The 26,604-nt window shown below is 40.5% G+C and overlaps 1 protein-coding gene across 1 annotated transcript in view; it reads left to right on the forward strand.

Moving 5' to 3' along the window:
* Positions 1 to 2,391: 2,391 nt before the first annotated feature.
* Positions 2,392 to 26,604, forward strand: part of atrx (ATRX chromatin remodeler) — a 54,567-nt gene continuing 30,354 nt past the window's right edge. Inside the window, exons 1-10 of the mRNA XM_008119842.3 lie at positions 2,392 to 2,545; positions 9,325 to 9,437; positions 10,177 to 10,232; positions 11,781 to 11,833; positions 12,328 to 12,452; positions 13,389 to 13,508; positions 15,475 to 15,584; positions 16,181 to 16,248; positions 17,631 to 20,272; positions 22,048 to 22,129. Of these exons, the coding sequence (XP_008118049.1) occupies positions 2,526 to 2,545; positions 9,325 to 9,437; positions 10,177 to 10,232; positions 11,781 to 11,833; positions 12,328 to 12,452; positions 13,389 to 13,508; positions 15,475 to 15,584; positions 16,181 to 16,248; positions 17,631 to 20,272; positions 22,048 to 22,129 (3,389 nt within the window). The 5' untranslated portion in view covers positions 2,392 to 2,525. The remainder of the gene's footprint in view (positions 2,546 to 9,324; positions 9,438 to 10,176; positions 10,233 to 11,780; positions 11,834 to 12,327; positions 12,453 to 13,388; positions 13,509 to 15,474; positions 15,585 to 16,180; positions 16,249 to 17,630; positions 20,273 to 22,047; positions 22,130 to 26,604) is intronic.

A 26,604-nucleotide genomic window follows, 5' to 3' on the forward strand; every position in this document is an offset into this window, starting at 1 on the left:
CAGCATTCACATTCAGATTGCTGAAACAAACAGGGTGGGATGAAGGGGTTACATTGTGGGTGGTTTTGGGCTGCCTGCCCCATGCCCCATGGCTTCACAGGCCCATGCTGCCACACATGTTTCTGCGCTAAAAAGGCATGCAGTATTTTCTTTTGAATTACTAGTTGTGCTGGTGCTCCTTACTTCAGATAAATGGCTGACTTAACAATGCATAGTCATTGGCCCTTTACTCAGTTAAAAGCTGGACTTGCCAAAGCGTTCTGGAAAGAAGTCTTGTCTCTTGAAAAACGAAGTACTAAAACCTTCAAGACCTGAATTCTGAGTAGGAAAAAAAACCCACAACGCTTTGCATGTGGGTTTCTGTGCAACTGGGTTATTCGTTTATCACCACTGCTGCATCCTTGGGTAAGTTCTACAACGTACTAAAATGCTAAACTTACACGACAGTCATGATGAAGCATTTAACCAATTGCACGCAAACCAAAGAGGAAAAATAGCTTACCAGTTCATTATTGTGTGCCTACAAATCCATTCTAATCAGTGAACCCCTGATCCCATCCCCGTTTCAATGCCATTACTGAAATGGCTCATAATCGGAGGCTTCTCTGCTCCGTCCAATCCCTCCTGGCATCCATTCCAAATGCTTTCTTAATTGTGATACTTCAATGTGACTTTATAGCTTAATTTATTTTTAGCTGGTTTTTAATACTCTCAATGGAAAGAGAAGATATAAAAACAGAATTTTCCAGTTTCGTCTGTGCTTTTCCTTAGCATTACGCTCCCATTGAATGCAGCTAGGTTTACCTCAGGCTTCTGGACAGACACTGAGCTTCAGGTACCTTTTGTAGCCATTACACTATTGTGCCTGTGTTAAGGGGCCTTCACTGTGTGTTTTGATGAACAATTGGAGGGGAAGAGATTGGCCCACTGCCTGCCTTGTGCAAACAATCTCTGGAATGTACACAGCACACAGAGAGCGAGAGCGCCAAAGGGAAGAGTGCGGCCATTCTAGCTGGGTTTCTCCCAACTTCTGGTCTCCCTTTCCTGAGCTTTGTTCTCTGCTAGTTTCTGCAATAGGGGGGAAAAGCTTCCAAATCCTCATTTTCTTCTGATTTTTTGACTGCTGTCTCCATTCCTGTGTCCAGGTTGGTGGATCAAGTGCTCTGCTTCTGGAACATGGCCATACAGTCCGGAAAACTCACAGCAACCCAGTGATTCTGGGTTCTGCACATGAAAGCCTTTGACAACACAATAATAATAATTCAGACAGACAGGGTTTTGGAGCACAATACTCCTGACCTCACGATCGTGTTAAAAGACAAAGTATGGATTGTCGATGTCGCAATCCCAGGTGACAGCAGGATTGAGGAGAAACAACTGGAAAAACTGATACGATATGAGGATTTAAAGATCGAACTACAAAGACTCTGGCACAAGCCAGTCAAGGTGGTCCCAGTGGTGATTGGCACACTGGGTGCAGTGCCTAAAGGCGCTGGCCTGCACTTAAACACAATTGGCGCTGACAAAATTACCATCTGCCAGCTGCAGAAGGCCACCTTACTGGGATCTGCTCGCATTATTCACTGATAACTTGGGAAGTGTCCGACGTGTGATCCAATTCAACAGCCAGCAGAGTGTCTGCTGTGAACTCATCTTGTTGTGTTTCAAATAATAATAATAATGGCTGCCCCAGATCTGTGTCCAGGTTGTTTCAAGTGCTCTGCTATGGCTGACTTCTCTGCCATAGATGTGGGCGAAATGTCAGGAGAAAATGCTTCAGGAACATCGTCATACAGCCAAGAAAATTCACAGCAACCCATCAATGAAGATCTTGAGCTGAACTGGGGCCAGGACCGAATCCTCTTCATGGAACCAAATAGTCACTTTTCCAGGATGAAGAGGAGGAACCATTGAGGTGAAGCACCCTTTGGGTTCGGTCACATTCACCTCATAGTAGCATTGCGTGGCCCACATTGGACTAGTTTGCTTGCAAGACAATGGTGTCGAAGGCCTTGCTCGAATCAAGATCTTCTCCATCCACAGCATTCCCTGCATCTACCAAGCCTGTAACTCCATCAAAAAAAAAGAGATAAGGTGAGTCTGGCCTATATGTATAATCTGGGCCTTTCAAGTCTCTTCAACGACAACTGAAAGGATCAGGAATGGTTTGAATGCTAGGCCCCGCCTCGCTCCGACTGAGGAAAAAGCCGCCTCTGAACGTCCATTTACTACGCGATGACGTCACGCCCCGGTTGCGCGAGACGGAATGACCAATAGGGAGCCGCGAGGGGCGGGTAGAGGTGACGCAAACGGCCCTAGCAACAGGCACGGATCCGGCGGGCCAATGGGAAAAAGGCCTCGCGCCGGCGGCGACCAATAAGGAGGCGGCAAGGGGGCGGGGCCGGCGGCGTCTCTTTCGCCGACAAGATGGCGGCGGCGGTGTTTTCTGAGGCGGAGGCGTCGTCGTCGCCAAGGCAGGCCTCCTCCCTCCGCGCCTGAGAGGAGAGCGCGGCACCGGCGGAGCCATGAGTGCGGAGCCCGTGAGGTGAGGCCTCGCTACTTTCCAGCGCCGCATCTTTTCCTCCTGAGGGAGAGAAGGCCGCCGAAGGGGGAGGGGCTGCTCCCTTCGCTCTTTTCCCCTCACACGCCTCGCTTCTGCGCATGCGCGGCCCGCAGCGCCCCCTCCCGGACGCCGTCCTTTGCCTCTCTCTCTCCCCTTGCGGCTGCGGAGGGGGGCGCATAGGAACAGCCAGGGGGCGTGGCCTCCGCAAAGGGGCGGGGCCCTCCCCCCCCCCCCCCCGGTGCATTTTCCCCCCCAAGGTCTTTCCTATATTCAAGGAAATCCCCTCCTCACTCCCAGGCCTCAACACCTCTAAGAGGTTCTTATTATGATGTTCATTTATACCCCGCTTTTTCTCTCCATACGGAGACTCAAACCGGCTATTAGTCTTTTATTAGTAATAGAATATATTATTCTAACAATTATTATTTTATATTATTACTACATATTATTATGTTCACTAATATGCTGCTTTTTCTTTCCACATGAAGACTCAAAGTGGCTATGTAACTATTATTATTAGAATTAATAATAATAATAATAATAATAAACTTTATTTATACCTCACCACCATCTCCCCAACGGGGACTCGGGGTGGCTTACATGGGGCCATGCCCAGAACAATACAATATCACAGAATATAAATAGAACAACAAATCATAACACATTAAACAATACAATAAAAGATAATATACACTACATTAAGCAAAATCAAAAGAACAATAAAACCAAGGGCGGGCCACACCAACACTAGGTTAAAAACTCAGGGTGAGAAAGGGAATAGGAATAAACCACAGAAAACAGGGTCATAAAGTAGTGGTGCAATCTGGAGGACAGAAAATTATTTTTCATATTTTATATTATTATTTTGGTTTACTTACATTATTTATTTATTTATTTTACTTATATTCTATTTTTTCTCTCCATACGAAGACTCAAAGTGGCTATACATCAATTATTAGCATTAGAATGGATTATAATTATTATGTTATATTATTACTACTTTTATTTATATCCTGCTTTTTCTCTCCAAATGTATTTATTATTAGTATTAGAATGTATTGTTATAATAATTATTACTTTATATTATTATATTTATTATACATTATTATATATTGTTGTTTTATATCCATGTGGAGACTCAAAGCAGCTATGTAGCTCTTATTAGTATTAGAATGTGTTATTGTTATTATTACTATGTTTATTATATATTATTATTATTATTATTATTATTACATGCATTTATACCCCGCCCTTCTCCCCGAGGGGACTTATTATGTTTGTTTATAGCTTGCTTTTACTCTTCATACAGAGACTCAAAGCGGTTATGTATCTATTATTATTATAATGTATTATATATTATTATTTTATATTATTATGTTTATGTCCCGTTTTTTCTTTCCATACAGAGACTCAAAGTGGTGATGTATCTATTATTAGTATTAGAATGTATTATTTTTCTTTTATATTATTATTATGTTTATTTATATTCTGATTTTTTCTCCATACGGAGATTCAAAGTGGCTATGTATCTTATTATCATAATTATTATGTTTATTATATGTAATTATAATTGCATATTATTATGTTTATTTATATCCTCCTTTTTCTCTCCATACGGGGATTCAGGGCCCTTCCAGACAGGCCCTATATCCCAGGATCTACTCCCAGGTTTTCTGTTTATCCCAGAGTATTTGGCAGTGGGGACTCATATAATCTAGTTTAAAGCAGAAAACCTGGGATCAGATCTTGGACTATAGGGCCTGTCCAGCAGAGCCCTCAAAATGGCTAACAACTAAAAGCATGGCAACACAACTTCAAATATACAAGTATTAAAACAGTATTATTATTATTATTATTATTATTATTATTATTATTATTATTATATTTATCTATACCTCACTTTCTCTCCCAAAGGAGACTCCAAGTGGCTATATATCTATTATTAGTATTAGACTGTATAATTAGATAATAATTAGATAATAATAATAATTTTATATCCTGCTTTTTCTCTCCATATGGAGACTCAAAGCAGTTCACAACTAAAGGCATTGCGACACAACTTCAAATATACAAGTATTAAAACATTATTGTTATTATTATTATTATTATTATTATTATTATTATTATGTTTGTTTATATCCCACTTTTTCTCTCCATACAGAAGGCCCTTCCAGACAGCCCTACAGCCCAAGATCTGATCCCAGGTTTTCTGCTTTAAACTGGATTCTATGAGTCCACAGTGCCAGATAATCTGGGATAAACAGAAAACCTGGGATCAGATCCTAGGATATAGGGCCTGTCTGGAAGGGCCTGGATACTCTTTGAGGTTGACCCTCCTCTGTTTTTTGTCTCTTCCCCCCCCCCCTAAAAAAGATCTGAAATATAGCTTGTCCAGTAGAGCCTTTGCATCCCAAGGTGAGTGGTGCTGTATCTCCCTCCAACCCCAATGAAGGGATGCACTCCTGTGGGCCAAGCATGAGTCAACTTCAGCCTTCCCTCCAGGTGTTTTGGACATCAACTCCCATCATTCCTAACAGTGGGTTGCCAGAATGGGGTTGGACTGGATGGCCCCTGGGGGTCTCTTCTAATTGTATGGCTCTATGGTGGGATGTCTTTCTGGATCAAAAGTGTATGGAACGGTACATGTTGGCAATAGATAACTATCCCCATCGTATGGAAAGAATGACATAGTTATAGCCGGTGGATATAAATACGATCTTAGTCCTTGGAGAAAGAGAGTGGCTCAAGTACACTCAGGTTGCATCTACACTGTAGTTTGGCGCCTCTCTTAATTGACATTACTACTCAATAATAGGAGTTGTAGTTTGACAAGGTCTGTGTCCTTCTCTGCCAGAAAGCATGGAGGCCTCGCCAGGCTACAAAGCTTAAGATTTTGTGGCAGTTAAAATGCACTCCAGTGTTTGTCTTATTTTGGAAAGTCTTTCTTTTCTCTGTTGCTGAGCGTTACTGTTTTGATCATAGTGATGTTTTGGGAACCAGGTCTTCATTCTGAGGGTCAGCTATGAGATGCTATCTTCTCCCTTCCCTTGTGCCCATCCTTCTACAAGAGCAGCCAGTTATACCTTCAAGAGATTGTTTTCGGAACTGCTGCTCTCCAGTACTTCTCTTGGCAGTCGTTCTTATTGTACTTCTGCCTGGGGGAGTGTATTAGTCAAGCTCTTGTCTGTTACTTTTGGTTAATGTTTAGAATTTTTGAAGAAGAGCAGATGTATTTCTAACATTCCATGGGAAACAACCCATTGTGTAGTTTTGTAAAACGCTTTCAAAGGTTTGCCCAGACATTAGGGATTTGGGTTGTGTGCTTATTAGGTTTCCCTATAGGAAGTTGGAAGCTATCCCACTATGTCTGTATTGGCCTTCATTGTATTCTTTTGTGTCACCAAAAAATCCATCTTCCAAAATGCAGCTCTGTTTGGAATGGAGCCAACTTTCCTGAGAGCAAACTGTTATTTGCCACTTCAGAGACAACTAACAACTTAAATTCCAGAAGGTTCATGTTAAGTATCTTCACAGAGATAGAGTTGCTCTTTTCAGGCATCCCATATCTCTCTGCTCATTTGTATCATGGAATAGTCTCCCAATGTTATAGTCCAGTAGTGCTGCACCTGAAGATAATAATAATAATAATAATACTAATAATAATAATAATAATAATAAGTAGAGTCTTGCTTATCCAACCTTCACTTATCAACGTTCTGTATTATCCAGTGCAGTCTGCCTTTTTGTAGTCAATGTTTTCAATATATTGCAATGTTTTGGTGGTAAATTAGTAAATAACAGTAATTACTACATAATGTTAACCGTGTATTGAACTGCTTTTTCTGTCAGTTTGCTGTAAAACATGATGTTTGGGTGCTTAATTTGTAAAATCATAATGTAATTTGATGTTTAATAGGCTTTTCCTTAATCCCTCTTTACTATCCAGCATTTTCACTTATCCAACAGTGCTGGCCTGTTTATGTTGGATAAGTGAGACTCTATTGTAATAAACTTTATATCCCGTCCCATCTCCAAACAGGACTCGGGGCAGCTTCCAAGAAGTATAAACACAGTGCAAAGTACAAATACAAAATTATAATATGATATATAAACAATAATATCAAAAATCTGACAGAAATAAAACAATACAAAAAGGCATATATAAAAACAACAATATCAAAAAAAGAAGAAGATGGTTGCAATGCATGAAAGCTCAGGCTGAAGTAAATAATTAGTTTTAAGATTGCTACTGGACTCCTTTCCTCCCTTTTGTTCCATACTGTTTCATAGTTACAAGACCTTTTTTCTCTTTGTGTCATGGCGTGATGTAGGCCCACAAAAAAAGTTGCTAGTGTATACTTTTGAGAGCTGGAAGAAAAGAATGCTTGGACAGTTTATAATTTGTTGCACTCTCGCATTCCCGTGTCTGCTTTTCTGCTCGGTATTCATGAACAGGTTGCTCCAAAGACAGAACGAAGTAATAATACACCCTTTAATCTCCCTCCTGACTTTTGTAATCCAGAGCAGCATTCTTTTATTGAACTGAACAGCGTTATCAGCTGGACTCTATGAAAAGCATACGGGAATACCCACAGGGGAAGGAAAGAGCATCCTAGCGCTTCTTTGAGTTGTGAATAGTATCTGGGTAGTTTTCTTGCATTAAAGGTCCTTACCACATTGGATGCCTGGCTGCCAATTTCATTTCCAGAGAAACAGCACTATGAACATAGGATAGGTGATGAGCTAGGGTACAGAAGGTGGTTCGAAACAGGGTAAAGTAGGCCTGGTTTTCTGCTTGTAGTGCTATTACCTGCCTGGATAATATATTGCATGGTTTGGGCTAAAATACCTTGATCCAGGTATTCTGTCACCGTTGGCAGTCCTTGCAGTGATCAGCCCTGGTTCTTGTCCAGGTGGGTTTTTGTGTGATGGAGCTGCTACCTGCCTCCATGGCCATAAAAGATCTTGGCCAGCCTGGAATCACTGCCAGAGCCTAAGATCAGCAGGGATAGCATTCACGAACTCCCAATAACCCCCGCCCCCCAAATGAGATAATGTGGTAGGACCTTGTGGAGCAGGTTGTAAAATACTTGATGAAAAGAATGGTCATTTGTATTGTGTCATTTTATTTTAGAATGTTTGTGGTTTTGTTAACAACTCAGCATTTGTTTCTGTTGAAGTTTCTGCATCTAGGTGTTATATGTGTGGACATGTGTAATAGCATATGTTTGGAATTCTTAGTATCAGTGGTTATTAGTCTTGCATGTTGTCACTTCAGAGTGAAAATAGGTAGTTTCAATTGTTTGAGCAGAAGCCAAAACAGATTTACAGGTCTTGCTTTCACTAAGTTCCCTCAAGAAGATAGGGCGGGATAAAAATAAAGTTGTTGTTGTTGTTGTCGTTGTTATTAGCATGCCACATCCCTCATCTATGTAAGGTGCATGGCTTCCATTTTTCAGTTCCCATGTCCTTAATCTTTGCCAGCCTTTAGCTAAATTACTACAGGCATACAGAAGGGCAAGAACAGAAAAGACAGAACACTAAAGAGATAGTATAGGGAAGCATGGTTGCTTTGGAAAGCAAAGGCTGAGGATGAAAAAAAATGTGAAAATTGAGAGGAGGAGACTAAAGGTTGAAATGTATAGAGGTGGCATGCATAACAGTTGTGTAGGTAAGGGAGCTGAAGTTTATGTTTGCCACTCTTAAGACTATAACAGAATTTGTTTCTACAAGATATTGTTTTACAAACTTTTAATGGATAAAAGCACTTTGTAGTTTGCTTAGTGTTTTGTGTCTTGATACTTTCCAAGTGTATTAGTCTTAGAAAAAACACTGTGAAGGCTAAGAGACTTGCCCAAGGCTAAGTAGGAACCTGAAAGCAGCTTTACTGTGATCAAGGAGCATGTTGGCTCTGTATTTCCCCTAGGTGTGAGTTCTGCTGATAAATCCACTAAGAATATATAAAACGGTTGTATTTAGCAGAGTCTGAAAATTCCTTTTCATCCAAAGATGGGTGCACAGTAGGTCAGAGAGCTGCTTTGGAGGCCTTTCAATTCCACCTATGCCACATTCGGTCGCTTTCCTAAAATGAATGTGATGTTTCCGTTAATTCAAATTGTTTTCATTAGAATGATTTTGAGCTCCTTGGGGGTAACCTCCAAAATAGCAATTTATTCCAGATCTAAGACATTAGTTTTGGAAGGCTCATTTCCCAAAACAGGCCATCAGCCTCACACAAAATGGGTTACTGCCAGATTTCAAACCTGGCATGGAAACCATGTGACCTTCCAGATAGCGTTGGATTGCAACTCCCAGTGGTTCCAGCCAGCATAGCCAGTGATGTAAAGTAATGAGACTTGCAGTCCAACTACATCTATAGGGAGGTGCAAGGCAAAGACTGGAATACATTGAAATGGTGTGTCCCCCTTCCCTGTGCCACATCCCAATTCCCTCCCTTCAGACTCCCTATCTTTTAATTCCTCTAATTGTGTTGGGTTTTGATATACAGTGTTCCCTCCCTACTTTGCGGTTCGCTTTTCGCTCCCGCAATAAGTGAGGGAACACTGTAATCCTGTATATGGCTTTGGCTTCGATTCTCGGCTTAATTGTCTTGATGTCATGGCAATTCACTTGTTTTAAAGTTTTAGGTTTCCTGACCCTTAGACCTGATGTGTTTGTGCTGGACTATGTCCGTCTTATGAGCTGGTCATTTACCGTAATAAAGTGAACTTGATCTTGAATGGTGTGTCTGTTTTTAATAGTGAAAGCAAGCTGAATACATTGGTGCAGAAGCTTCATGACTTCCTGGCTCATTCGTCAGAAGAATCTGAGGACGCAAATTCTCCTCCAAGGTTATCTGAGAGCAAAAACATAGGTAAGGTTTTGTTTTAGGATTGCTTAGGTCTGTGGATCCTGAATAGTTAAATTCCCATGCCACACTGTGGAACTGTTTAGATAGGTAAGGAAACACAGAATCTGTTCTTCTCATCTTGGTCTTGATGGCCATTGAAATGGAAAGCAGATGACTTCCGCATTTTGTGCTCAAGTGAGTCAGTTTTTATCTTGTTCATCAGCATATTGGGAAGTTAAAAATATTGTTTCAGTTTGCTTTCAGTACTTTTGTTATTCCTTGTATTAGAACTGTGTAACGTTGTACTGTCTGTCTCCTGGTGCCAATGTTAGCTGCCTTGGATTGTGGTGACTGCAGCAAGTCTTTTTTTTAAAACACATTGCCATTAAATCAGAAAGTGTGAAGAAACAGCATATAAAAGCAGTCTTAGAATAGTACTGATATCAAAATCCGTTAATAGCTTTTGGCTGATATCTTCTCCATTTAGTCTTGTAGCTGATTCTGGCCAGAATACACTGAACTGTAAAATTTCCTTGCCAGCTATCACCTTGAGTCTCATTTAGGATAACAGTCATATATAAATAAATATAAATCATTCTGTTATTAAAAAAATATGGTTGCCAGGGGTGTTAACAGATATTGCTACCTGTGTATATTAAAATATTTCTCTTGTCCCTTGTATGAAAAAGTATCAAATCTTATTTCACCAGAGAATAGAGCACCCCTTGCTACATATGGCCACTCTGCACTTTGTTTCTTACAGATAACGCTACCATGCCTGGAAATAGTTCACCCCCAGCAGAAAACAGCAAGGAAGAGGTAAGAATAGAATTTTGTAAATAATGTACTTAATTTGCTCTGAGACTCAGACTTTGCATGTAAAATAAAGTTCGTGTGAAACATCTAGAAATTATTATAACAAGATGTTATACATCTTTCGTAATTCCTAGTGTGAGCATCCACTGTAAACTATTGAACTTGTAAGGAAAAAAATGAAATGAGTTACATCATAAAGCAAATAATAACTTTGTTTTGTCTCAGTATGAGAGAGAGAGGGAGAATGAGTATGGGTTCCTCACTTTTTTTTGACCAGAGACCACTCTCCAACATCAGTACCAAAAAGGTTATGAATCAGTTTTTGATCAACTTTAGATTCGGTTTGGTTATTTGGGGTGCAGATTCAGAAAATTGCATTGGATAGACCACATCAGCTCTAGTTTCTGATACAGAACATATGCCATCCAGTCATCGCCATCTGCTCGCCCACAGAAAACCATATTTAATAACCTAGAGCTGATGTGGTCTATCTAATGCAATCAGCACCTCAGATAACCCCACCAATAGGCCTAAAAACAAAGACACCAAGAAAAAAAAATGTTTTTGATTGGGTTGTGTTATTATCCATATTTTAGTTTTTGTGGACCACTGGTGGTCTACAGACCACAGATTAGGAATCACAGAGAATCCATTTGCCCAAACATGTATTTTAGAATCCTAAAGTTGGAAGAGATCTGGTGTGCCATCCAGTCAAACTCTATTCTGCCAAGAAGCAGGAAATCGCATTCAAAGCATCCCCGACAGATGGCCATCCAGCCTCTGCTTAAAAGCCTCCAAAGAAGGAGCCTCCACCACATTTTGGGCAGAGTGAGAATTACACTGCTGAACAGCTCTCACAATGTAGTGTGGTGGAGGTGCTTTCTTTGGAGGCTCTGTATTTTTGCCGACTTCTTTCTTTCTTTCACTTCAGGTGAAGTTCACATTGTGATCTTTGACACATAGGCCTCCTGCTCTTGCAAAGCCTGATTTGTATGATCGAGTCTCTTAGCAAATCTTAGGAGATTTTGAGAGTGACATTAAATATTTAACAAGTAATAAAAACCCCATTGGATTTGCAAACCACTTTTGCAGTCAGGTTCCATTCCCTTTACACTACTTTGAAATAATGCATTATAAGCCATATCATCCAACAATTAATGACTAACGTTGTTCTCTTTCCCCGAATCTATAATGTTAGTTGTTCAAGGGGAGGGGGTGAATAAAATAACTATCCCCAAAGCACTACGAATGCTAGTTACTCATGAGATGTATGTAACAAGAATAAGTGAGTGCTTAATTTAAGCAATGAATTATACATTACTAGTTTTAGTAACTTTGTAAAACTTTGATACAGTTATAGACATTTTGAAGATACACCTGTCCTCTATCCCTAAGAAATGAATTATAAGCTGAGAATGATATTGGTGGTGGGGTGTAGGGAACTGACTTTTAACTGCATGTGGAGATAATGTCCATAGTGAGGGGTGATGCTGTTCTGATGCTCCATCAGTTACTTCAAATTGTGTGTGTTTGCCCTCCCCCCCCTTTTAGGGTAGCAGTTCTTCTGAAAAATCCAAATCAGTAGGATCATCCCGCTCCAAAAGGTTGGTGTGATGTGCTTTGTGCTTGTTTGAGTTACCTGGTTCACTAAGAACAGTGGGACTGTCAGAATCCATGATTGTCATGCTAAGAAGGTGTGCTACAAATCCAAGTTTATGGATAGTGGTATTCTTTTTTGTCCTTTTCTCATTAGTTCATCCCATTTGACCATATCTTAGCCAGTTTTCCCAAAGAAGAGTCAGATATGACTGTCCTGAATACTACTCCCCCATTAAATCACCTGCATTTTCATAGGAGGCTTTTATTTTGTTTACCCAAAGGAAATGTTATGTTTCTGCTGCCTGGTGTCTTCCATGATGCCTGGTGTCTTTACCTTGTTCTTTCCAACCTACACTCAATTCTTTTCTATTATTTTATGTTGTGTTAAGTAGTTGAGTACCTGGGCAAAGTCCCACAATCTACTAAAGGTTCAGTGAGTTGGTTAAAAGTGTGCTATACATGTGTGTGTCATATAGTTTTGTGTCTTCTGCCCTTGTAGGAAACCCACAGTTGTAACAAAATACATTGGTTCTGATGAAGAACAAAATGTGGATGAATCCATGAATCAAGATGGTTCAAATGAAAACTCAGAAAATGAAGTAGATATGAAAAGCTTGCCTAAAGGTAAATGATTTAAAGTCTGCCAGGGCACACTCATTCATTGATTTCAATCAATCAATCAATCAATTTATTAATGCTCCGACCAATGGTCATATGCATTCACAGAGACAACATCATTGATTTCAACAGCTGTTGAAATCATATTTCTGTGAGCTTTTCGGCTCCCTTTCCTCCCATTTCACAGCCACAGAAAGGTGATAAAAAACGTCTCTCATGTATTGGAATGTAAACAAACCTCAGTTCTGTTGAGGTCTGACCTGGTTTATACAGTGGTGAAGGTGATTCCAGTGATATCCGCTTCTGGTCTGGCTTGTGTCTGTCCTTATGAGAATGTCTGTAATGGATTCTAGTTTCAGTAGTTCTAGAGGTTGTAAGTATTTTGAACAGGAAAGTGGTGCTAGCTTAACATTCTCAAACTGTGCATTAAAGGGGGAATTCTGGTTTAAAGAATGCCTAAAACGGGAATTGTAAAGTCTTTTAGCAAATATAACTTTAATAATGAAAGCTTTGGTGGATCATTCTTTGCAGATTTACGATTCCTTGGGGAATAATTTTCAGTTTCATTTGTCTGCACAGAGACTTTAAATAGCACATACATATAAAAATGAAGTGATTTTGTATTATGTCTGTTCTTACATTTATATTATGTGATTGTGTGTGTGTGTGTGTGTACAATATATTTATTTATTGACAGAATGTGTGTATAACATAGGAGAAATTAATGCCGTGACTCATTTTTTGATCATTAAACCTTATTGGAGGGGGAAAACCTGTAGATTCTGTGTTTCCCCATAACATCTGGCAAAAGCTTTGTTCAAATTAGTCAGCTTTTACAATGATAAAACCCTTTCTGTGTTGGCATATATGAAAGCCTCTCCCTGACTACAAACTATTACATTTTTAAACTGGTTTTCTGTATTTATTTAACTGTCATCTTAGGTACAGTAGTGGTACAGCCAGAGCCAGTACTTAATGAAGATAAAGATGACTTTAAAGGACCCGAATTTAGGAACAGAAATACTCCTAAAATAAAACCTGAAACTCAAAAGAAGCGTGGAGGTAAATGCATCATGAATCATGTTCAGTAATGTGTTTATAGTGTTCCATTTTGGTTAGCAGAGCATGTGTCTTGCCTGCTGATTCCCACTGTGCCTCTTTTTCAGCAGTCTGTTGCACTCCAGCCCGGGAAGGAACACCTTTTCAGCCAGCACTACCAGAGTCCAGTATGCGCTACCTATAGCAGTTTATTTACAAACAGCAAATACAAAAGGGAAAATAGGCTTTTCCCAAAAGGCAGTCAAAACGGTGCTATAACAGTGGTTCTCTACCTGTGAGTCCCCTGATGTTTTGGCCTTCAACTCCCCGAAATCCTAACAGCTAGTAAACTGTCTGGGATTTCTGGAAGTTGTAGGTCAAAACACCTGGGGACCTACAGGTTGAGAACCATTGTGCTATAAAATGGCAATAGTCCAAAAATACAAAGATCAGTAGTCCAAGGTAGAAAGATACATGAAATCCATGAAGTCAGGAACATAGCATACATCCATAAGCATGAAAACAGGAACTTTTCCAAGGCAAAACAATTACAGGAACAAAGGCAAACTTAAGAGCTAAACATGAACTTGATATATTAACACAATGTTGTCTGCTCTAAAGAAACCAGGAAAATATCACTCAATTTAAGCTCAAACATCCCAGCAGCATGAGTTGTGTGGAAAAGTGGGAAAAGGTTTTTCCCTCCCTAAGGACAAAAGCTTTGGACACTCCATGACATTTATTGCTTTTGGCTTTAGGACTCTTAACTAGGGCTGCTTTAATCTAGGAATAGCATCAACTTCATTGGAGGCCACATGGAAGTCTGGCCTCCATTCATCAGGAATGGCTTTCCTATGGTCTCCAGCCTCTATTTGTCCAATTAGAGACAGATCTAACTAGTCTCCATTACTGTCAGCGAATACCTTGCCCTCCAATGGGAAGTGAGATTCATTTTAGGAAAGAGCCACATGAGAATGCCACTATTCTCCCTCACAATGAAAAGAGATGACTGCATTGGATTGCCGTCAAATATAATTCATACTTTCCTGCCAATGCAGCATGCCTTTTGGGTTGTTTATACGCTGGTAATTTGGTCAGTATTTACCTAGTACACATTTTCCTCTACATCTCTTCATTTTACGTTAGATGGCATGTCCAGGCATGATACTTTATTCCAGGCGTGGTCAAACTTCGGCCTTCCCTCCAGGTGTTTTGGACTTCAACTCCCACAATTTCCTGACAGCCTCAGGCCCTTTCCTTAAGTGGCTGAGGGGGAAAAGAAAGGGGCCCGAGGCTGTTGGGAATTGTGGAAGTTGAAGTCCAAAACACCTGGAGGGAAGGCCGAAGTTTGCCCATACCTTCTTTAGACTCTATGCAAATGCATACATGTTTCTAATATTCAAGCTTCAGGGGCTTACATTTTGCAAGATCTTTAAATACAGAAGGTCAAATGATTATTTTACATTAGCACATTGGCTCTTTGTTGAGCGATCTCTGCTGCCAGTGCAGCTGTTAAATGTTGTTTTCTGCTGAACTACACAGAATTGATACCTGGCCCATAAATCATTTCATTCAAAAGTGTGAAGGAGGTTCTTAGAAATGCTAGAAAAGTTGAAATAGTTCACATGACAGTGGTTATATGTGTTTTATTCATCTTTCAGGTTATAATCCTGCATTAGAAATTATTTGGTGTGTGTGTTTTAGTTTGGAAGACAGAAGAGGGGGTGGACTGGAAAATAAAGCCTGTTTCTTCTGCGTGGTCACTCTGGAATCCACACCTGTGGTATCTCCACCATCCACAGGTGTGAATTCCAGAGGTGACCACTGGAAGAAACAGGGTTACAGGTAAGCAACCATACCTTCTTTTTTAATCATGGCAACATTAAGGAATAGTGCCATTGTGAAAAAACATGGTTCTCTACAAAAATGCATACGTGTTTGGTAGTAGCAACTAATATTACATTGCTTCCCTTTCCCTTCATTTTTGCAGAGGACGGACTCCACGGCATTGTGAGTTGCACTGCTTGTGGCCAGCAGGTGAACCATTTCCAAAAGGATTCAATTTACAGGCATCCTACATTAAATGTCCTTATTTGCAAGGTATGTACTAGGCTAGTGCATAATTTTGGATTAGATCGGAACTCGTCTTTGATTAGTTAAATTTGGACATACATACGTGAGTCCCGAAGCATGCAGGAAAGGTGAGGGGGTGGAATTTAGAATTTGAATCACCTACCCATTTTTTTCAGAAATGTTCTATAACATTTGGATAATGTTAAATGTGTTCTACCACTGTAGCAAGTTTTATCAGGATAGCTCAAAAAGCCCCCAAAGTTTCCCTACTTGCCAGTGATGTTTTCCCATTGCACATTCGTGACCGCCATTAACAAAGTACTTATGAAGATTCGTAGGTTTCATTAGATATCTGAAACATTTACCCTAAAAATTAGGAAAGAACTTCAAAAACTAATCGCCAGCGCCCCCTACTTTTGAACACAGTTTAGAACCATTTTTTATGGATCGCACATGCCTAATGTGTACATGTCTCATGGGTAGTGTTTAGATCTCCACATTATATTTATAAATTACATTCTCTGCTAGATTTTATGCTTTCAGTAATATTGTTCAAAGTGTGTGTGCAATGGATCCAAACAATATGATTTAAAGTTTCTGAGAAAATAATCTTTTCTTTGCAGTCTTGCTTCAAATACTATATGAGTGATGATATCAGCAGGGACGCTGATGGAATGGACGAACAGTGTAGGTAAGTGTATAAAATAACTTATATAGTATTGCATTTACTAGGGTTACGAGTAGCTAGTAAAGTCCCTTTTCTCTTAACTAGTATTTAAGGAGTGCATGCCGATGGCATGGCAAGCATAATATCTATGGAACCCCCTGGATTCTCAGTAATGAACAACAATTGTTGCATAATATTTGAATTCTTCCCACATTGAGCAAACACTAAAATATTTAGTTTCACTCTGCAGTGTGCCTTCTAGTAACAGGCAACCTCCCTCCCAAGAAACCTTGTTTGTGTGGAGGACATAACATAAGAAGAGGCCCACAGTTGAGCAAATTTCTAGTGTCTGTGTAGAAAGTGAGAGAGATTGGTGTGTGTGTGCTTCTTTATGGAAAGCTGGGGTTCCCTTGGATTCCTTGCTCCTTCCATTGTGAGAAGAGTCTCTCGTAAATCCAACCTAGATTGGTGGGTCCCCCTAATAGCCGGCCTATGTAACCATATAAATAATGCCTTCAATATACCTATAGGTTGGAAAATGGCAATAATCATCCCTATTTACAAAAAAGGGTGTAAAAAAGACAATTGCTTTGTCCTACGTTGTTTAATTAATAAACACCTAAAAAGAAAGAGCTTCTTACATGTCACTTTTATCGATTTAAATGCAGCCTTTGATAGCATCAATAGAGAGATTCTCTGGCAAAAATTAGCGGAACACGGAATTGATCATAGGCTATTGCTCTTGATCAAAAGTCTATATTAATGATCTGCCGGACTACCTTAGAGCTACTGAAGTACATTTGCTAAAAATTGGTAACAGACATGTAAATACACTTTTATATGCGGATGATATGGTTCTGATGTCTAACACACAAATTGGAGGTTACTGAGTAAACAGTGTTTATGCCCACAAAAACAAGTTGACAGTACACAAAACTAAATAAAAAAATAATGGTGTTTGGAAATCGCCTAGAAAGGCAAAAATGGTTCCAGATGCTGAGGGTATAGAACAGGTCAGCTCATTTACACACTTAGGATTTGTCTTTTCAGAGTCAGGTTCATGGCCTGTGCACTTTCACTCATGCACAATTAAAACTAGGGCTCGCTCAAACACACTGACAAGACAACTATGCCATAGATATCCTGGGTCTTTAATCCTGATAATAAATGTTGAGAAAGCAAAGATTGTCCCTATAATACTATACAATGTGTAGTTTATTCATGTTCCAGCTTATTGACTTTCCAGAGGAAAGCCAATTGACAGGGACCTTAATTGTAAAGGCAACAGTAGCACTGTCCTGTGAGAAAATCCTTAGCAATGAAATGGTGGCCTCATTTGCTCAGACATTAGCCCTCTTGTGAAACGTTCTCCATTGTTTTGAAACCTGTCTCGACTTCCATTCCAGATGGTGCGCTGAAGGTGGGAACCTCATTTGCTGCGACTTCTGCCATAACGCCTTCTGCAAAAAATGTATCCTACGCAACCTGGGCCGGAGGGAGCTGTCGGCCATCATGGACGAAAACACGCAGTGGCACTGCTACATTTGCCATCCAGAGCCCTTGCTGGACTTGGTCACGGCTTGCGACAGCGTGTTTGAGAACTTAGCACAATTGTTGCAGCAGAATAAAAAGAAAATCAGAGCGGACAGCGACAAAAGTAAAATGTATGACCACACACTGAAATATTCCTCAAAGAAAAATAGCTCAAGCTGTAATGGCGAAGAAAAGAAAGACCACCCATATGCTGGTTCTATAAACTATTCATACAAAGCATTAATGGTGCCAAAAGACCTGCTCAAAAAGACAAAAAAACTGGTAGAAACAACCACTAACATGAATGCTAGCTTTGTAAATTTTCTTAAAAAGGCAGCTGAAAACTCTGAAATAAACTCTACAGTGCACTTGCGTCAGCTAAAGGCTTTTAAATCAGTGTTGTGTGACCTCAAAAAGGCCCACACAGCTTTGGAGGAAGGTCTCAATCTGGAGATTGAAGCTCTAGGTGTTAAAATGGGGGGAAAAGATACCAAAGAGAAGGGAAGTGAGACTAAATTGGCTGGCAGCGAAGCAAGGAAGACAGAAGAAAAAGAATCCAAGGAGCAGAAAACCACAACCGAGGCCGGTGAGCAGAATGTATCCGCAACAGAACAAACGGCAAGCCGAAAGTCAGTTTCCAGAGAGAAAAAAAGTGGGAAAAGTGATGAGCTTCAATACGAACCCAATAGCACAGAGGCCTCAGATATGGATATTGTGTCTGTCCCCTCCTCTGTTCCTGAAGACATTTTTGAGTCTTGCATGGAAGCGCAGAAAGCAGGGGAGCCGGGAGCAGCAAGCGCAAATGCAAAACCTAAGGACAGCAAGGGAGGGGCAAAGCAGCAGGTGCCGTCGCCAAAAGTCAAAAAGGAATTGGTGGTGAAACTGACTCCCGTTTCCCTCAGCAATTCTCCTGTGAAGTCTGACGATCCAGATGGAAAGTTAGAGGAGGAAGAGGAGGAAGAAGGTGGAACAGAAAATCTTGAAACTGAACTGCCAGTTGAAAACGACGTTGTCTCGGTGATAGAAGATCATGACCTCAGGAGGTCTCCGCGAGTCAAAACCACCCCTCTGAGACGCCCGACCGATGTCAAAGCCTCAACATCTAACTCTGAAGAGGAAGGCAACGGTGCGTACAGTGAAAGACAAAGAAGAATGCCTGCAAAGTCCAAGAGAAAAAATGACCAGCAGAGTTCTCCTGATAGCACTCTTAGTAACCCTAATGCGCTTAGTGAGACTGACAAACCAGACGCAGCGGACCTTAGTTCTGATTCTGATGAGGTGCCTGCAGTTCTCCAAGAAGTGGCCATGATGAGCCACAGCTCTTCAGATGCCGACAGCCCCTGTGAAACATCAGAGGAGCCCTTGAGTGCTGCAAAGAGGGAGCCTACCAAGGAGGACAATGGGAAGCGGAAAAGGAAAAGTTCCAGTTCTGGGTCAGACTTTGATGCCAAAAAGGGCAAATCAAGTCAAGAGTTTGGTGAGGTGAAAAAGAAACGGCAGACCCGTTCAGAGTCTTCTAATTGCAATTCTGGGGCAGAACGAGAGTCTAAAATGGAGTCTCCTGGAAAAGCGCCAAAAAAGAGCCCCAAGAGTGAAGACGGTGGCTCTTCCGAAGAAAAACCGACTAAAAGGGGGAAAAAATCAGAGCAGCCAGAGGAGGAGGAATTATGCAATGAAGCTGATGACGTGGAACATCCTTCTCCAGGTGCAGAGAAGCTAGATAGTTCTTCGGAAGAGGAAACTGCAGAAGCCAAGGGAACGAGGGATGAGAAAGAGAGACCTTCCAAAGGCAAGCAGAGAGATAAGGAAGAGTGTGCTGTCTCCAGCAAGAGAAACAGAAAGGCAAAAGAAGAAGGACAGGAGCTTTCTTCTGATGAGAGTCAAGAGCAGAATGGCGAGTCCTCAGATGGTGCGGGGAAAAAGACTAAGAAAAGCACAAAAGGAAAGAGCGTGGGCCAAAGGAAAGGCGAGTCCTCTTCCGAAGCTGACAAGCCTGAAAAAGAGGCATCCAGTCCTTCTGGAAGTAACACCAAGAAGGAGAGCCCTCCTGAGGGGAAGGTGAAAAGGACCCTGAGGGAGCGAGTTCCCAAGAAGGTCCCAGACCACGCATCTGAGGCCGTGAAGTCTCCCCAGAACGACACTTCGGAGGACAACCTCACGAAGAAAAGAGGATTCTCCAAAGAAAAGAAAAAAGCCGGCTCCAAAAGGAGGAACTCTAAAAAGGCAAGAGGCGACTTGCTGTCCTCCTCTGACGAAGAGTCCGAGGAGAAAAAGACCAAAAAGAGAGGGGCGGCCGCTAAGCAAAGCAGGAAAGGTGGACGGGACGAGAAGCAGAGGACTGGAGGGAAGAAGACAAAGACGGAGGCCGCTAGCACCACCACTACATCGTCATCGGACAACGAAGCCGAAGAGGACGCGAATTCCAGCGACACAGAGAACAGTGACAAGCAGAAAATCAAGCCCTTGACGGAAAGCCTTTTGCCGCCTACCAAGCTGGGATTCTGTCAATCTTCAGGTGTGCAACATATTTCACATTTGAGAGTTGTTATGAATTTAAAACATTTTCCAGCTTTTTCAAATTGTATTTCCAGTGATGTTTGTGTGAAAGGCAGGGTGTAATTTCAAGAATAATAGTTTCATTTAGATTGGTGCTGGCTTACTGGTTCAACGTTCATGTAATGGACTTTTAAACAGGACCTTGACTATAAGGAAGCTGGCATCCTGTTTGACACAAGGGCTAGCTGTGTGGCCCTTAACAGCCTTCAGACAGGACACATGGTAGGAAACCTGGCCCAAGAGCACGAGTTTGTCTAAATCAGTGGTTCTCAATTCGTGGGTCCCCAGGTGTTCTGGCCTACAACTCACAGAAATCCCAACCAGTTTACCAGCGGTTAGGATTTCTGGGAGTTGAAGGCCAAAATATCTGGGGACCCACAGGTTGAGAACCACTGGTCTAAATAAAGACAGCCTTGAATCTTTGATGTAATTTTGCAAGGAAAAAGGGCTGATTCCGGTTGATTTTGGTATTCTTTCAGATATTTTCTGAACAGCAGTGTGAAATGACCATTTTGTTCTTTTAACTACATGTAAGCTGTGTTAGTTCTGTTCTTGAATCGGTTTGTTCCATGTGTCTCAAGAGTCATTTATCCACATCTGACAAAATATATCCTCTCTGGGCATTTCTTAGATTCTCCAGTACAACTCTGTGGTTTGCTTTGGACTGAGAAATCTGGAGAACTGAGCGTTGCCTAAAAAAGTCTCCTCTTTAAGCATTTCCTAGGTCCTCCCAACAATTCTATGACATACTGTTACTGGAATTTGTTTGTTGTGTTTGTACATAGTTTCATCCAATTAGAGAACATAAAAATGTTCCCTGTATAGAGGGAAAGATTGATGGTGAGGTTTCGCTGACTTTGGGCTATTTCAAGGCTACACTTTATATGCACATCTGCTTTTTAGCCATCTTGTGGTTGCATACGAAGGGACGGAAATCGTTGTTGGGAATTGTGGCCCTTCAGTTTATTGACTGATTGACTATAAGTCCCTTATTCCTTCATATTTAGTTATTGCTGGGTAGAGCTGATAGGATTCTAGGCCAAAAGCATCCAGAAGAGGACAGTCGCTCAGTTCTGCTATAGAACATCAGTTCAGTCTTATGCACGCACTTAGGACTGTCCCGCTCACTTTATAGTTCAACTACAGCAAATAATATTATTTACTGGCTGCCTCTCCTCGTGGCTTGAAATTTAAACACAATCCCATAAAATACATAGTACAGAAATTAAAACACGACATGACACTAAATGGAATGTAGTGTTTGATTTTAAATTTGCATCTTTTGGTTTGCCCTGTGTATATAAATCACAGCAATTGTCTAAAAACAAAGTGTAATAGTTATTAGGCAAATAGTATTATCTAGTTTTATTTATTCTTTTTATAGGTTTACACATAATAATAATAATAATGATAATAATAATAATAGTATTTCTTATCCACTGCTCCTTGGAGTGGGGCACAACATATTTAAAAACACTTCAGTGTAAAACATGATATTAATAAAATGCATGGAACAAAGATTAAAATACAGTAAACACGGGACATGAGTTTAAAATTCATAGTTAAAAACGGACTGGGTTTTCAGTTTACACAGCAGTTCTGAAAAAGATGGTTTTGGTTATTTTAAGGAGCAGATTCTTAGCAGTGAGAATGGTTTTTGTTGTGATTCTACATGCAATGAGTGTTTCTTTCGTGCCAGATTCATACCCATTTTTCCTTTCTTTCTTTCCAAAGGTGATGAAGGTGAGACCAAGGCAGCCACCATGCCGATGGAGGCAGAGGAAGATGACGACGACGATGATGATCCCGAGAATAGGTATGATTCCGACCGTAAGGACCTTAGCTGGGTTATGACACCCCCTAGGCGCAGGTGCACACCAGCGCAACGGAGCCACAAGCAGGTTGTAAAAACCAGAAGTCCCTGCCTGGTCCAGACTCGCTCCCAGGCTTCCCGCAAGTTTGAACGAGAGGCCAGAAAGCAAGCCCCTAAATCTGGGCATGAAAAGAAATTCAGAAAATAGATTGAAGTGTTAACACTTACACCTTGTGTAGGGTGTGTTATCAATGCACTGCAGCTCTGTCCATTCTGAGGTTTCCATGTGAAATGTAGATTTTATGTAACTTGTACATTCAGTCTCATTTTGGAGCAGAGGGGAGGAACCGGTTTCTTACTTAATGGCTGCCCAGAGAAGTAAGATGGCCTTAAATCAGTATTGTGACAAAAATTTTGTTTTGCATCACAACGATGTTTCCAGTTGATGTATGAACTGGTTCTAATGAGAAAGCAGGACCAGAATGTCCCAAATATTCACTCCATAACTTTGAAAGTGAGTATCTGGTGACATTTGGTAACATGACCTGAGTTGATTTCCTTTGAGTGAAGCTTTATTAATGGGTTTTGGAGTTAAATCCACATGTTGATTTAAACATGTGGGGCAGTGTACTTTTTTTCATTAAAATCTTGTTAAAGCGGTAGTTCTCAACCTGTGGGTCCCCAGGTGTTTTGGGCTACAACTCCCAGAAATCCCAGCCAGTTTACCTTGCAGTTAGGATTTCTGGGAGTTGAAGGCCAAAACATCCGGGGTTGAGAACCACTGTGTTATTAAAGTATTGTATCATTGTTGTTTCATTGTAGTGCAATTTAGGGTCACAGGCCAATTCTATCATTATGGAACAGTAAAGCAAATTAAAAACAAAACAAGTAAAATAAGATTTTTTTTAAAATGGATGGCTGGACTTAGAAGTAAGCCTTGTGGGACCCAATGGGGCCTATCATTGTGAAAGTGTCTTTTGGATGTGCTCTTATTGCATGGATCAGATCCATCTTGTCAAGGCAAATGTTGGTGCCTGATGTCGGTTACCAGGCAGTTTCTTTTGTAAGAATTATTTGTTTTTGGGGAAAATGACTTCTGCAAACTCAGTACGCTGATTTGGCAATTGGGTGTCTTTTGACAATGACGAATATACAATTATCTAAGGGAGAGGGGGATAAGAATCACATGTTTGACTGGTTTTTATTTGCTCAATTAGAGAAAACAAAGCATTTTCTTCCTTTATTTTCCTTTCCTTTTTGGTTTGTACCTAAAGTGAATATTAATGCTTGACTTGGGTACAGACAAGAATGCTGCTAATGTAGCTGTTACTTATGCTTTGCAAATATTTAATACTGAACGATAATAATTGCTTGGTGATTAAGAATATAGAATAATAAGCAAATATTTTGGGAAAGTTTTAAGACTTTGTTTTAAAGAAATCAATACTGAGTTCCTTATTTAATTGTTAAAATCATTTATAGTAGATAGGAAAAATGGTTGGGTGGGTTTTTCTTGCTTTATTTTATTACGTAGCAGGCGAATCCTGAAATAATATTTTAATCATAAATAATAGTTTTCTGTAGTTCCTGGAATTGCTTTAAAGGGGAGGGAATGGCATGCCCATGAATGCTGTATAATCCAGGAAATGATCTATCTACCTCTCTGAACAATATGCAAAAATGACTTGCGCTAACGCTGTTTAATGTATCCAGAGGCTTCGGTTTGGTCCTTGTTTCCAAATAGGGAGAGCTCCAAAGAGCTGACTGAGCTTCAAAGGATGCACTTAAGGCTTGTTGTGTGTTTAATTGTGGCTCGCTTTTCCTTTTGGGCAAAGCACTTGACTCCTTCCAGGCCAAAGAGGGATGCTGGAGATGCAGAGTCTTAGTGACCTTACAACTTGTACAGTTGTATCTACCGCTTTCTTTTTTCTCTCTCTCTTTCTCTTTGAATAAACCATTTAAACATTGCCTCTTATTAAAATGTTAAAATAATCTCTTTTATTTTCCTCTTTTTTGCCAAGTGCAATATTTTAGTTTTAATATAACAGACAGTGCTGTATTTTGTTGTGGTGTGTATTTGTTTCCTCTTGATTTGTCTGCATTTTCCAAATAGTGCTGTTTTAATATGTTTGGAGTTTAATTTTTTTTTTGCTATTTTGTTCATTAAGAGATTCATAGTGTATTCATGCACAATGCCTTTTAAGTATTTGATGGATGCAATAAATTTTTGTAAAACACATTTCTCGTGCAAGCATTTAATTTGAAGAAATATCAAACACAATTGTTACTAAAATTTACTTCATTTGTGTTCATACTGAAAATTTGCTCACAAAGTGCGCAGTTTATCCTTTCTGCTGTTTCCTAATGTTAAGACAAAATACGTTGATTGTGGTACATTAGTTAAAGAGTAGTAGTATCTCCATAACACATTGCCACAGTTTTCTTTACGCATCTTCTCCTTTTGGGCAAATGCAGATTTTAGTCAAAGGTTTAAATTGTAATCTCCCTTGATTCTAGTTGGAAAACGTAATCTGTCCCAGAAGACTTGTGCATGCATTCAGGGTTTTCTATGCATTTTCCAATTGTGACCTCGAACATGATTCATGCACAGATTGACGCTCTTCAACACTTTCCTCCTCTCAATATATATTTATATAAAAGCATTGTGAGAGTTTGCTGGAGGAGTGGGTTGTGTTGGGCACAACTGAGGACAAAGAGGCTGTTGCAGAAGGCCGCAAATGCGACACCTTCTTGGATATTTCAAAGCAAGAGAATGCAGGATATTTCAAGGAGGGTGCTTGTGGGGCTCTTTTCTATACTGTAAATGCGATCCACAAATGCAGGTTGTACTGTTGTCAATAAAAATAGGGGGAAAGTGAGATAACTGCCTTTTGACTCTTATCATTTTGATCATATAGGACATTCTGTCAAAAAGAGTCCATACGCTTTATTGTCCGTGCCTTTTACAAAGTGCTCCACGAGGGTCATTTCTTATTGGAAACACCATTGATGATCTGGTACAGGGACTGGTAGTTCTATTCCCCCATCAGCCAGTTCCCTGTTTCTGCCCATTGACTACAATTGTTTTATTACCTCTCCTGGAAACACAAGGGCTGGTACTGGTCCAGGGATCACCACTTTGGTTAGTGCTGATTTAAAACACCTGGTTTAGACTTAAATACAGATAACTCTCTGTTGAAATCCATGGGATTTAAATCATTAATGCTTAACTTCTTGACTCCATCTCAAGGTCCAGGGTCACGAGCCTGCTTGCCTTTCTGGTCACTGCTCCAAGTGTCTAGCATTTCCTCAGTTGGAAGTTCCCACAGAGATTTCACATAGGTTTTCTTTCAGAAGCAAAACCTATTAGTGCCATTTATGACTTAGGTGGAGTCAGTTCTGTGGGAGGAAGTTCTTAAACCCTGTTTTGAAGTCTGAAAACCATTTTAAACTGCCTGGTTTCTTGGTCTATTCAGTGATCCGGTTGTGGGTTCCAAAACTGCAAACCACACTGAGTTAAAAGGCTAGGAAAAACTAGTCTTGCCATTATTAGCTTTATTTGTGTTTCTGTTTTACTTTGCCTCCTTTGACCTCTTCCTCAGATTCAATGCTAGTCTTCCAATAAGTAGACTAAGGCTACAGGTAAAGAAAAGCAGGAGCTTATAGATAAAATATGGACAAGAACATGTGTATTTATCAGGAGGCATTTACAATTGTTGTTTATGGTTCCGTTCATCATAATCCTTTTGTGTTGTCTGTACAATCGTCTCTGCAACTTACAGAACCACCAACCAAAGCAAACCCCAGCAGTTCTGCATGATGACCCAGGAAGTCATCAGAAATAGTAGTTGTGCATTTTGGCTGTTCTCAGGATCAGAATTGGTCATTTTGAGTTATGATTTCTGGAGCCAAAACAGACTCAGTGACTCAAAAAAGCATCCCATTTTGAAGAGGGGAGAGAGAGCTTGCTTTCCGCTTTTTGACTTCCCAGACTTGAAAAACATGACACCTGTCAGTAGTCTATTCTCAGGCCCTCATGACTTGCACTGCCATGATTTCAGAATACAAAGCAGCTCCAAAGCTTCCCATTGTGCCAGGGGGTGGTCCCATAGTGGCACTCGCTGCCTGGCTTTATGTCTTTCAAAATTCACAGAAAATTTGTACTCGATGGCTTGCAGATTGGCTCATCTGGTGTTGACCTGCAACTGGACCAAATTCTTGAGCAGACACACAGCAGAGTGTCTTCCCCAAGCATCGACTGCCTGGGAAGAAGGAGGTCCATTCAACATGAGCGAATGACATTTCCGTCAGGTTTTGGTTTGGTTTCAGGCCAGGAGAACTTCCTTCATGGAGTACGCTCAACTAGAGAGCTGATGCATAGTAATATAGATATCTTCAAGACTGATGTTCTAAAACATTGCCGGTGACAGGGAAAGAAGAGTGAACCGGAGAGACTGTAATTAATTCAGTTTGGTACT

Source organism: Anolis carolinensis, unplaced genomic scaffold (assembly GCF_035594765.1).
Source record: "Anolis carolinensis isolate JA03-04 unplaced genomic scaffold, rAnoCar3.1.pri scaffold_12, whole genome shotgun sequence".
NCBI classification, from domain to species: Eukaryota; Metazoa; Chordata; class Lepidosauria; order Squamata; family Dactyloidae; genus Anolis; species Anolis carolinensis.